This window comes from Eretmochelys imbricata, chromosome 7 (genome assembly GCF_965152235.1).
Source record: "Eretmochelys imbricata isolate rEreImb1 chromosome 7, rEreImb1.hap1, whole genome shotgun sequence".
NCBI classification, from domain to species: domain Eukaryota; kingdom Metazoa; phylum Chordata; order Testudines; family Cheloniidae; genus Eretmochelys; species Eretmochelys imbricata.
This window is the reverse complement of record NC_135578.1, coordinates 119,871,426-119,885,198: the sequence shown is the minus strand read 5'-3', so window position 1 is coordinate 119,885,198 and position 13,773 is coordinate 119,871,426. Positions and strand designations below refer to the sequence as shown.

General features: G+C 42.7%; 1 protein-coding gene across 1 annotated transcript in view; it reads right to left on the bottom strand.

Moving 5' to 3' along the window:
* Positions 1-13,773, bottom strand: part of CFAP43 (cilia and flagella associated protein 43) — a 97,207-nt gene that overhangs the window by 1,389 nt on the left and 82,045 nt on the right. The window contains exons 29-37 of the mRNA XM_077823220.1: positions 13,244-13,363; positions 13,055-13,162; positions 11,879-11,965; positions 11,323-11,411; positions 9,677-9,884; positions 8,691-8,803; positions 7,862-8,024; positions 5,328-5,492; positions 706-786 (exon numbers count right to left, since the gene is read on the bottom strand). Of these exons, the coding sequence (XP_077679346.1) occupies positions 706-786; positions 5,328-5,492; positions 7,862-8,024; positions 8,691-8,803; positions 9,677-9,884; positions 11,323-11,411; positions 11,879-11,965; positions 13,055-13,162; positions 13,244-13,363 (1,134 nt within the window). The remainder of the gene's footprint in view (positions 1-705; positions 787-5,327; positions 5,493-7,861; positions 8,025-8,690; positions 8,804-9,676; positions 9,885-11,322; positions 11,412-11,878; positions 11,966-13,054; positions 13,163-13,243; positions 13,364-13,773) is intronic.

Below are 13,773 nucleotides of genomic sequence, written 5' to 3'. Positions count from 1 at the left end.
AACAAGGGCAATTTCTATTTGGATGAGCCAGTGGATGGGTGCTGTGCGCATGCTTCTTTGTACGTAGGCGAGCAGCACTATGCATGTGTAGGAGTGAGAGGCTGGATATGAGAAGCCCATAAAGAAAGCTGTTTCAGTACAGAAAGCAATAGGAGATGAAGACCTGAAGGAAAACTTGACTAGTAATGGAGCAGAGTGGAATACACACACAATGCTCTGCAGGTAGTGATATGCAGATCTGCAGACAAATGTGAGGAAGCACAGTTCAGTGTCAAGGATAATACCAAGGTTTTGGGCAATGGGAGGCTTAGTTGAGGAGGAAGGGAAGGAGTTGTGTTGAACAGTGCTACTCACAGGTTCATCTGTTCAATTGCAACACATTTAGGCGGCTCCTTCACGGAGCCGTGAGCACGGGCATGTACCTGATGTTTCACCACTCTCCCTGACACTTGCCCCTTCTGCAGCATGAGGAAGACCCTGGCGTACATCTGCCTTGAGTGCGCCAGGTTGCAGCCCCTTTTCTGGCTCCTCCAGAACCTTCTCTGTTTCTGGCTGTACTTTTCCCCACAACTTCTGGTACTTGCACACCCCATGAAGTCGTGAGACCTCGTCAACCTCCAGCTGGGGAAGGAGCTTTTAGATGTGGGCGGGCTTCTGGCCGCCCTCCCCCAGGAACTGAATAGGTACAACACATTTTGGATTTACCTTATCCATCACACCAAGCGTCTGCTCCATTATTGAAACCTGTTGGGTGATGCGGCTGTCATAGTTTAGTACACTTAGGAACTGCAGAATAAAAAGAGAGAAATCAGACTACTGGGTATTTCAACCATTCCAAGATCCTAGGTTGGCAGTTAAGCTATATAAAGTTTAGAAAAAACATTTGTTTTAATCTTGGATAGCACAAAGCAGTTCTATAAACCATAAAATGAACATTTCTAAGATGATGTCTTAGACGCTGCTTGAATATTTGAGAACATTCTATTCAAGCATTCATTATGTCTAGCATTGTTAACCCTAATACACTCAGTGTGTCTGTTGTTAGAAGAAGCTCTCAAAATCTGTAATCTCTAAGAGTAAAGGTTTTAAAAGAAAGTCCAATGGTTTAGGTGACTAAGGCTCTGGAGGTTATGCGCTACATAGCAAAGGTACACTTTTACCAGCCCTTCTCCCAGTGACGGAACCAGGCTGGCTAAGTCCATTTACACTGTATGAATTAGATGTGATATACTCCCCAAGTCATGTTCATGGGGGAGAATGCAAAATGTTTCTGCCTAATCTAGCTAGACAGAGACTAATGTCCCACGGAGCCCATAAGCACAGTTCTAACAGATGGTACCTTTTGAGAAGGAACGCTTTTTCCTTATGAAGTGACCACCTTATAGTTCTGAATTTTGTTACTTTACTTTCACAGTAATTTTTCTAGATAATTTATTAAAATCTTTCTCTGGGAGACACCAATAGGTAGCATATTGTTTCCAAGGATCTTGTTGTCAGGTGGGAAACAAAGTAGTCTTAAATAACTTGTGACCAGTAGCAATCAGATGTTTGTAGATGACTTGTCCACTTCCTGGTTCAGGTAAGCCTTTTTGGGATCACCCAAACAAATAGCAGCGCACTGTTGGTGATTTTGCTGCAGGAACTTTCCAGCTTACAGTCACCTTTTGGGTACCTGTTGGCTCTTTTGTTGGCATCAGTCCTAACAGTCCCCTTTTTGCACTTCTGAAGTCAGAAAATTCAAAAGTGGCTGCCTTTTTTAAAAAAAAAAAAAAAAAAGCAGCACACTAATAATGTTTTGATTTTCTGTGACATACCAAATGGAGGCACTTCAGAACTTTCATTTAAGATCAAGAATGTTTTATTTAAAGATGAATTACTAAAGACTGTGAAATCCTGATTCCTTGCTTTAACTGCCAATATTGATACTTGGAAGTTTAGAACCAATTGTGCCTGCAGTTACACCTAGGCTTAACAAAATTCAATTTTTTTTTAATAATTTTGACAATATCAGTGGCTAGTGGACAGGATGGGCAGTGATGATGTCCCTAGCCTCTGTTTGCCAGAAGCTGAGAATGGGTGACAGGGGATGGATCACTTGATGATTCCCTGTTCTGTTTATTCCCTCTGGGACACCTGGTACTGGTCACTGGTGGAAGACAGGATATTGGGCTGGATGGACCTTTAGTCTGACCCAGTATGGCTGTTTTCATGTTCTTATCAAATTAAGTGAGGGGTTAGGGCAGCACTGATAGAAGTGCTGCAAGAGGCTCCCTGTATGGCTGAGGGGCCCAAGACACCCAAGTGCGGGGGAGGCTGTGGTCCCCATCCAGCAGAGCAGAGACCCCCAGCTATGGGGCATACCACCCTGCTGCTGAATGGCTGCTTCCTGGGGACAGTCCAGCATACTCCAATGCTGAGTAATTGAGTGGGCCCTGTGGGCCTAGTTCCAGGGCGGTCTGCACTTGCCGACTGTTATTGATGGATTTTTTTTTGAGAACGGGGGTTCTCTTTCTCAAAAAGAAAAGGAGTACTTGTGGCACCTTAGAGACTAACCAATTTATTTGAGCATAAGCTTTCGTGAGCTACAGCTCACTTCATCGGATGCATACTGTGGAAAGTGTAGAAGATCTTATTATATACACATAAAGCATGAAAAAATACCTCCTCCCACTCCACTCTCCTGCTGGTAATAGCTTATCTAAAGTGACCACTCTCCTTACAATGTGTATGATAATCAAGGTGGGCCATTTCCAGCACAAATCCAGGTTTTCTCCCCCCCTCCCCCCCCCCACAAACTCACTCTCCTGCTGGTAATAGCTTATCCAAAGTGACCACTCTCCTTACATTGTGTATGATAATCTAGGTGGGCCATTTCCAGCACAAATTCAGGGTTTAACAAGAATGTCTGAGAGGGGGAGGGTAGGAAAGAACAAGGGGAAATAGGCTACCTTGCATAATGACTAAGCCATTCCCAGTATCTATTCAAGCCTAAGTTAATTGTATCCAATTTGCAAATGACTTCCAATTCAGCAGTTTCTCGCTGGAGTCTGGATTTGAAGTTTTTCTGTTGTAAAATAGCGACTTTCATGTCTGTAATCGCGTGACCAGAGAGATTGAAGTGTTCTCCAACTGGTTTATGAATGTTATAATTCTTGACATCTGATTTGTGTCCATTTATTCTGTTACGTAGAGACTGTCCAGTTTGACCAATGTACATGGCAGAGGGGCATTGCTGGCACATGATGGCATATATCACATTGGTAGATGTGCAGATGAACAAGCCTCTGATAATGTGGCTGATGTTATTAGGCCCTGTGATGGTGTCCCCTGAATAGATATGTGGGCACAGTTGGCAACGGGCTTTGTTGCAAGGATACGTTCCTGGGTTAGTGGTTCTGTTGTGTGGTGTGTGGTTGCTTGTGAGTATTTGCTTCAGGTTGGGGGGCTGTCTGTAGGCAAGGACTGGCCTGTCTCCCAAGATTTGTGAGAGTGTTGGGTCATCCTTCAGGATAGATTGTAGATCCTTAATAATGCGTTGGAGGGGTTTTAGTTGGGGGCTGAAGGTGACGGCTAGTGGCGTTCTGTTATTTTCTTTGTTAGGCCTGTCCTGTAGTAGGTGACTTCTGGGAACTCTTCTGGCTCTATCAATCTGTTTCTTCACTTCCGCGGGTGGGTATTATAGTTGTAAGAATGCTTGATAGAGATCTTGTAGGTGTCTGTCTCTGGTCCAGTCCACACAAGAGATCCACTTCCTGGACACTACAGTGCTAATAAACGATGGTCACATCACCACCACCCTATACCGGAAACCTACTGACCACTATTGCTACCTGCATGCCTCCAGCTTTCACCCTGACCACACCACACGATCCATTGTCTACAGCCAAGCTCTGCGATACAACCGCATTTGCTCCAACCCCTCAGACAGAGACAGACACCTACAAGATCTCTATCAAGCATTCTTACAACTACAATACCCACCTGCTGAAGTGAAGAAACAGACTGACAGAGCCAGAAGAGTTCCCAGAAGTCACCTACTTCAGGACAGGCCTAACAAAGAAAATAACAGAACGCCACTAGCCGTCACCTTCAGCCCCCAACTAAAACCCCTCCAATGCATTATTAAGGATCTACAACCTATCCTGAAGGATGACCCAACACTCTCACAAATCTTGGGAGACAGGCCAGTCCTTGCCTACAGACAGCCCCCCAACCTGAAGCAAATACTCACCAGCAACCACATACCACACAACAGAACCACTAACCCAGGAACATATCCTTGCAACAAAGCCCGTTGCCAACTGTGCCCACATATCTATTCAGGGGACACCATCACAGGGCCTAATAACATCAGCCACACTATCAGAGCCTCGTTCACCTGCGCATCTACCAATGTGATATATGCCATCATGTGCCAGCAATGCCCCTCTGCCATGTACATTGGTCAAACTGGACAGTCTCTACGTAAAAGAATAAATGGACACAAATCAGATGTCAAGAATTATAACATTCATAAACCAGTTGGAGAACACTTCAATCTCTCTGGTCACGCGATTACAGACATGAAAGTTGCGATATTACAACAGAAAAACTTCAAATCCAGACTCCGGCGAGAGACTGCTGAATTGGAATTCATTTGCAAATTGGATACAATTAACTTAGGCTTGAATAGATACTGGGAATGGCTTAGTCATTATGCAAGGTAGCCTATTTCCCCTTGTTTTTTCCTACCCCCCCCCCCCCACGTTCTTGTTAAACCCTGGATTTGTGCTGGAAATGGCCCACCTTGATTATCATACACATTGTAAGGAGAGTGATCACTTTAGATAAGCTATTACCAGCAGGAGAGTGGGGTGGGAGGAGGTATTTTTTCATGCTTTATGTGTATATAATAAGATCTACACTTTCCACAGTATGCATCCAATGAAGTGAGCTGTAGCTCACGAAAGCTTATGCTCAAATAAATTGGTTAGTCTCTAAGGTGCCACAAGTACTCCTTTTCTTTTTGTGAATACAGACTAACACGGCTGTTACTCTGAAACCTGTCATTATGCATGGTTCTCTTTCTGAGTGTCAGGTGAAATTGACATTTACCAATGACTAATGATTTTAATTGAATCTTCCCAAGCCTAGTTACACCTGTACAACTCCAAAGACTTCAGAATTACACAAATGTCAAAGAAAAATTTAGTCCTTAAGGTTAAATTGCTGTCCTAGCTTGGGCTGGGTTTCCCTATAGATGTAGGACAACTGAAGAATACAAATAATGGTACAAACATGGGCAGCAGCTTTTTTCCAGATAAAATCTCAATTTCAGAGTTACTTACGAGCTGGCGATCACGTGAAACATGCAGTTTTTGAATATCCCGAGCCTTCTGGTTTAGATCTTCCATCAGCATCTTCATTTTTTTATGTTCCCATTCCAGCTGAAATATCCCTTTAGAGAAGTCTTTACTTTCCACCATGCTAGCAATTTTCTTTTCTCCCTGAGCCTGAAAAAGATTAATTTTAGCATAATTTATGGATTACAGAATAATTTTTCCTGTAACAGGATGAACAGGACTTCTAATTTCAGTAATTTTAATGTGCTACATTGCAATCATTTTCAGAGGCTGGTGTCCAGACAGACTTCATGTCAAAAAAGCTAACAATGTTAGGAACCATTAGGAAAGGGAGAGATAAAACAGAAAATATCATAAAGCCACTATATAAATCCCTGGTACGCCCACACTTTGACTACTACATGCAGTTCTTGTTGCCCTGTTTCAAATACATACTAGAATTAGAAAAGATACAGAGAAGGGCAACAACAATGACTAAGGGTATAGAACAGCTTTGGATGAGGAGAGATTAAAAAGTCTGTCACTTTTCAGCTTGGAAAAGAGATGAATAAGGGGAGATATGATCAAGGTCTGTAAAATCATGAATGGTGTGGAGGAAATGAATAAAGAAGTGATATTTAGTCAGTCACATAATACAAGAACCAGGGGTCCCCCAATGAAATTAATAAGCAGCAGGTTTAAAACAAAAAAAAAGGAAGTACTTCTTCACACAATGCACAGTCAACCTGTGGAACTCATTGCCAGGGGATGTTGTAGAGGCCAAAACTCATAACCAGGTTAAAAAACGGATTAGATAAGTTCCTGGAGGATAGGTCCATCAAAGGCTATTAGCCAAGATAGTCAGGGATGCAGCCCCATGCTCTGGATGTCCCTAGCCTCTGAGTGCCAGAAGCTGGGAGTTGATGACGGGATGGATCACTTGATGATTGCCTTGTTCCGTTCATTCCCTCTGAAACATGTGGCTTTGGCCGGTCAGAAGACAGGATACTGGGGTAGATGGACCATTGGTCTGACCCAGTATGGCCATTCTTATATTCTTTTTTATGGAACTTGTTGCCTGTTGCTGACACTTTAAATTAACGCTACTGCTTCAGCCTTGTATCACAGGTGAGGGTGAAACAAATTGCAGTCAATAGCTATCTGTTCTCCCACCTTATATAAGTGCTGTGGCCCATGTTTTTAAAGGTATTTAGGCATTGCTGAGCTTAGCTTTGCAACACCTAACTGATTTAGGAGCCTGTCATTCTCAATGGTGATTTGGGAGCCTAAATCCCATCAACTGTCAATGGAATTTTGGCTCCTAAGTGCCTAAATCCTTTTTGGAAATGACGTTGAGGCTCCTAAATGAGGTAGGCATTGAAACGGTGAACTCAGCAATGCTTAAATACCTTTAAAAACGTAGGCCTAAGCATTTTTCCTCCACACATGCCAAAGGTGGCACACAAGCTGATCTTTAGTGGCACTCTGCTGCCAGCCAGGGTCCCAGCTGCCAGCCCCGCTCCGCCCACTGCTGGCCTGGATGGACGGAACCCCAGCTGAGCAGGGCTGGCGGCCGGGACCCCGGCTGGCAGGGGCTGGCAGATGGAACCCCAGACCAGCAGCGGGCTGAGCAGCTCAGCACACTGCCGGTCTGGGGTTCCGTCTGCCAACCGCGCTGCCGGTCTGGGGTTCTGTCTGCTGGCCGCTGCCAGCCGTGGTCCTGGCCGCCAGCCCCGCTCAGCCCGCTGCCGGCCCAGGGTTCCGTCCATCCAAGCCGGCAGCTGGTCTGGGATTCCGTCTGCCGGCCCCTGCCAGCTGGGGTCCCAGCCGCTGGCCCCACTCAGCCCGCTGCCAGTCTGGGGTTCTGTTGGGGGCCCCTGTAAATGTAAAATTTATTACTGGCACGCCAAACCTTAAATTAATGAAGACTTGACATGCCACTTCTCAAAGGTTGCCGACCCCTGCTCTACAATATTTGAACTTGTCCCAGTTTCAGGTATTTTGCAGTTACCACTGAAGGTTGTATGCAGTAGCAATAAAAAGCAAATTTTTATGCAGCTGGGATGGCAAGAAAATAACCTTTATTGTGAGTATGAAAAATGAAATGTGCCATGTATGATCCCACAATTTCACCTTTATATAAAAGGAGAATCGCTTAATTTTTGGAAGTTTCACTGTAACCCAACATTCAGTTACCTGACATGACTGCACAACTGGGGAATGTAGGAGTGGTGTATAGGATATTAATTCTCTATAAACAGCATGGACATAGTGCTTAAAGATGCTGCCTTTCCACTGATCAGGATTCCAGTGATCAGTGCTCAGGATGGTAGCCTTTATATTAGAGATGTTACAGAACTCATAATAGCTTCAAGGACCTTTCAAAACAAAGGTGACAATTGAGCCCATTGGTATATGGAAGTGCATGAAAAGAGATTAAATCAGTATTACAGAGATGTCAAACTAGATAAAAGCTGCAGTCTCCAAAGGAAAATCCATTCATTTAAAGCCCTTAATTTCCTCCAGAAAATGTAAATTACCCGGATTGTGCAATTCAGTTCTTCAATAACACTCTTGTGAATGAGAATAGCATCAGTATAATCTGGTATTAGCTCAGCAGCACTCTCCAATTCCACCTGTCCTTGTTTAAGCAGAAATTGGATTGTCAAATCCAGTTGAAACCTCATCTTTTCCTCTCGTAGCCTAAAATTGCAGAGAATCAATAGTAGTTTTTAGTGATTGATAAAATGCTTGTATTTTAAATCTTCTCTATGATCAGAGGGTAACAGAAAGATTAGGAAATCATCTGAAAAACAGAAAGGGTCACTGCAATTTTCATAATTCTTTGTGTTTGCTAATGACCAAATGCATGTTTCAGCAAGGGTTTGCTCCCTCACACCCTGTTTTCTCCTATTTAATCCTACAGTGAGTGCTTCTTTCTACACAGACTGTGTTTTGTCTTCACTGCCAGGTCAAGCAGAAGTTATAAGGGAGAAAGACCCTACTGAACAAAGAAAAACTTTATCAATAATTGTAAAAGCATGACAGAAACCTCCCCCACCCTAGTCAAGTACATTTCTTTTTGTTTAATTATCTTGGAGTTTGTTCCCAAATAACACTCCCATTTCAAATGTGGTGAGAACCAGATGGTGTAGTAGCTGATAGAATAAGAAAAATACAGCATTACGTGTTTGAACCTCTCATTGAAGTCAAGGCTCTTTCAGAATTGGGCTCTATGTCTCTTAGATGAGTTTTAGAGAGAAGTGTGATACAGTACAGAACTGTACACTTCTCACTAGACTTAATTCTGTGTCAGCAGAGTGCTAAAGTGTAGATGAATGTGAATGTAAGAACAGTAAGAAAAATTACGTATTGAGTTCATTTAAAATTTTTTCAATGTCCATCCTTATCTTCTCATCATCATCAATCCTTTTCTGGAGAAAGGCCTGCATCTCTGCTAGCGTCAGGGCTTTCCGTTTCACCTAAACAAACAACATCACAACTACTTGAACACACTGAACTTTGCAAATATAGAGGAAAACCTTTCATGGTAGACAGACTTTTGCTCATTCTTCACAAGAACAGATATTTAAGATCTGGATGAGGGAGCTGGCTACCTTCCTGACTCCCATTAAAGTCTACGCAAGTCCACAAGTAGTCCTTAGCTGCTCTTTGAAAGTTTACCCTTTACTGATGCATATTTTTTTCCTATGAAAGGAAGGTCTCATTTCCTTCTCACTTCAGCAAAGCAAAACGGATCTTAGCTACATCTTTGGATATTTAAGGTTTACATCTTGGTGACCTTAATTATATTAGTATAATAGAATATAATTTAATGTAATATATTAATATACCTTAACCTCAATTAATAGTGTAACAGGGCTTTCTATCAACATGTTAGGATTTTCTCTTGATGCACTAGGAAGGAAAAAGCATTCATCAGGGTAAACAAATGCAGCAGATTTACACGTAGGTTACAGATGCAGAATGGTAGGATACGCCTTGATGGTTTGCTTTTGTTTTGGTGGGGATGGGGGAAGGAGAATGAGGAGGGATACTTTGAGACAGCTCCTACTTCCCACTTATTTTCTTTAGAGGAGAGCAGGATGTGGCTTCCTCGGAAGCCATTCATACTGCTCTGTATCTGCTGAAAGAGGGAGCTTTGCTAGAGTGTGATGACTACTCAGCTCATTCACACTCTGGAAGTGAGCTAGGGACTCACAGATCACCTACACTGTGCTGCCACTTGCTTAGTCCTCAGAACTTGATGCTCTGGGTTAAGATCCCAAAGCATCAAAGAGTATAAAACAGTAAATCAACAGCAAAATAAATCTGATGGAAATAGCTTGACGTACCAGCTGTTCGCTTTCCACTTTTGTTCGTCTAGCCAAACAAAAACGTTCCCAGACCGTCGGGTCTAATCCCTCAGGCATGTTTTCAGGGTCATCCATTTCATCTATGGCTTTCATTAAATGGGCAAGTGCCTCTTTGTAAGCTCTGGCTGAGCCTGGCTGATCTCCATAAGGGTTAGCAGTGTCAAGGTGCATCTTGATCTTCTGGGCTCTGGTGTCATCAACCGTGGCATACATAGTAAAATAAATATTTTATCTTTCTTCTTACTTGCTACATAGAACAACGTCTTTGTAGCACTAAAAACGCTTCTCACCATTGTCTTAATCTCTTTCAGCATGCAACCAGGAAATATTATTTAAAAAACATAAAAAGGCATGTTTTGGGTGGTTATTTATTAATTATTATAATCATAGAATCCTAGAATATCAGGGTTGGAAGGGACCTCAGGAAGTCATCTAGTCCAACCCCCTGCTCAAAGCAGGACCAATCCCCAACTAAATCATTCCAGTCACGGCTTTGTCAAGCCTGATCTTAAAAACTTCAAAGGAAGGAGATTTCACCACCTCCCTAGGTAACCCATTCCAGTGCTTCACCACCATTCGATCCCTAGTCTGTAGTGGTACATGAGATTCTTCCGTCCTAAGTGCAGGACTCTGCACTTGTCCTTGTTGAACCTCATCAGATTTCTTTTGGCCCAATCCTCTAATTTGTCTAGATCCCTCTTTATCCTATCCCTACCCTCCAGCGTATCTATCTCTCCTCCCAGTTTAGTGTCATCTACAAACTTGCTGAGGGTGCAATCCACGTCATCCTCCAGAAGATTTTCATAGAATATCAGAGTTGGAAGGGACCTCAGGAGATCATCTAATCCAACCCCCTGCTCAAAGCAGACACAATCCCCAATTTTTTTTGCCCCAGATCCCTAAACGGCCCCCTCAAGGATTGAACTCACATCCCTGGATTTAGCAGGCCAATGCTCAAACCACTGAGCTATCCCTCCCCCTAACCGGCCCCAGCACCAACCCTTGGGGCACTCCGCTTGATACTGGCTGCCAACTAGACATGGAGCCATTGATCACTACGCGTTGAGCCCGACAATCTGGCCACCTTATAGTCTCTCCACCTTATAGTCCATTCATCTAGCCCATACTTCTTTAACTTGCAAGAATACTGTGGGAGACTGTGTCAAAAGCTTTGCTAAAGTCAAGGAACAACACGTCCACTGCTTTCCCCTCATCCACAGAGCCAGTTATCTCGTCATAGAAGGCAATTAGATTAGTCAGGCATGACTTGCCCTTGGTGAATCCATGCTGACTGTTCCTGATCACTTTCCTCTCCTCTAAGTGCTTCAGAATTGATTCCTTGAGGACCTGCTCCATGATTTTTCCATTTTAAATAGCATATATAATGTGGGGAGAGGAGAAGATTGCTTTAAAATGTCTGTCAGTCATCCATATGATAGTTGGTCATCAACAATGGTTAATGACCATCGTCATTACAGAGGTGCAGTTTTAAAAACAGGTTAGTAATCAATGGCCTACTGCTAACTAAGATACTTCACAGAGCTTAGAAAATAGACTCTCCTCTCCCATCATAAAGGTAAAAACAATAACATGTAGAAAATGGTTTGAGTCAAAGGGAATTTTACCGTGGTCGGCGTTTGTAAAGTTTGAAAAGATGATCAATGTGATGCGCCGGGACATCAGAAAATTCCTTTTTAAAGCCACGTTCCAGAATCTAGCAGGAAAAATAATCAGCAAAACTTCAGCATGCACATATCCTAGAAATATAGAATAATGATGCATGCTAAAAGGTGCTAGGTGGAGTTGGGCTATTTCATAGATTGCCTCTCTCAGAGATGACAATTTACCATGTCTGTTGTGCTTTTTAAAACCCAGAGAAGTGTCTACAAAAAGTAAGACTAGCAGGTTAAGCGTAGACAGTGGTCTTGGCATTTTGCAAGAGACGCAGTTCTTGCCCAAGAAACTTACTGAGGCATGATCCTGACCTAGCCAAGAACTGGAGCATCTGAGTATTCCCACTGACTTCAGTGTTTCATCAATCTGTATGGAACTACTCACATGTTTAAGTGTGCTGCTGAACTGGGGCCTAAATACTGTATATTCTGGAGGTGTAGCACCGAACCCCTTTTTATTTTTTTTTTTGCAATTGCATCTGCTTGAACATATGACTAGGACTCTTACTTTGTCTTCAGCTGCTAAGTTGTCATAGGTCTCCCTGTAAGCATCATCTTGTGCTCGTGCAACCTGGACCGCCTCTGCAGTACTGAGCTGTAACAAAACCAGATGGATTTCAGAAACAGAACTAAAAGTAAACACAGCTGCTGGAATGCTATTCAAATGTATTACACATGCTGAAGAGATGTCTTGTCTCAGCTTAAGATACAACAATTGGGTTAAATTCACCTCTGGTGTAACATGCTCCAAAGCAGACACCACAGACAGCACTCAATATGTCATGTGCCTGTCTGATCTCTAAATTGGATTCCCGCAAGGCTTTCTATATGGGGCTACCTGTAAAGACCACACAAAAGGGTCAGCAGGTGCAAAATTTAGCTACCCAACTGCTTAATGAGGTTTGTCATAAGGAGCACATTATTTAAGTGCTCTATAGACTGCAATGGCTCACTATGCAATTCGGGGTGCAATGTAATATGTTGATGATAGTGGTCCCCAGCTACCTGAATGTCTGCCTCTCTCCCTGAATAGCATGACAGGTGAGATCAGCTAGTGCAAGAGGTCCCTAGGTTTGCATATCTGTAGAACTGGTCCAACAACAGATTTACAGGTGAGCTTCCAGAATAAAGCAGTCAGAATCTTATAGAACATTTGTAGTCCTGTATATACTTGTGTACAAGTGCAGAAATGTTTGTTTTGAACTCCAAAGTCACTATGTTGGCTTATACATGGCTCATCAGTGGTGGGCAAACCCTGACAACTTCAGTTTCAGGAAATTAATTCAAATTTCTCCGAATTTTCCATTTTCTTCTCTAAGAAAGACGGCAACATTAGATATCTTTTTGTGCAGGGTTCTTGTAGCAAAGGCATTATCAGCGCTACCAGACAAATTACAGACAGCAACAGGATACTAAAATAGTGTATTTGACAGATAATGTCATGCTTTCCTCAGGGTATGGAAATTTACACATGTAATTCCAGACAAGCCAAGAGAAGTATATTCCCAAGAAGAGGTGCCTTTAGTATAGGAGTCTTCTGCCACCCTTAAAAAAAAAAAAAGATCAACAGCTGTGTAAATCATGAGGGAAATTATCTGTGGCAGCTTGGGCAACATTTTTATTTGTGAAGAGCAGGTTCCATATGAAAATGGTTGGAGCCTTATAGTCCAAGTACTGGACTCACCTTCTCCTTCTGCTTCTTGTCAAGGAAGTGGTTCAGTCCAGCTTCTCTTGTGCTCAGCTCTTCATCCAACAGCAAAGAGTAAAGGAGGTTGTTTATTTTGAGTTCCTCCTGTGGAAAGATTGTAAGGAGAAAGATCAGCACGCTTGCAGCTTGGGAGATGGAGATAAAAATCCAAGATCTCTGCCTTACCTGGTATATGACCATCTCTGATTTAACTTTCCGCTCAAACAGCTTGCTCACAGTGTCATCAAAAGTTTGTGTTGTTTCCTGAATGGAGGTCTGAAGTTTCTTCAGTTCAGTTTCTAGTGTCTGCGGGGGAATGGGAAGGAGGAATATTAAAGCTAAAAGAACGTGCATGCTTTTAAGTGTGTGGGTGGCTGGAGAGGTGCACAGACAGTGAGCACTTTGGGTAGGGACCGTCTTTGTGTTCTGTTTGTACAGTGCCATCCTGCTCCTTGACTGATGCTCCTAGGTTCTACCACAATACAAATAAATAAATAATAATAATATAATATAATTCAGTGATGACATATCTAGAAAACAGACAATAAAAACTGATGATGGCTCATTTATTTACATCATTAGACCATTACCCTTCAGAAGCCATGCATGCCAGCTTCATTATCTTCTGCTCAGGTGGAAATCCCAGGTTTATGAAAAAACAAATTTTAGTCATGTTGGTCTGACAATATAGGGACTGTCTTATGACGTGCTGAGTT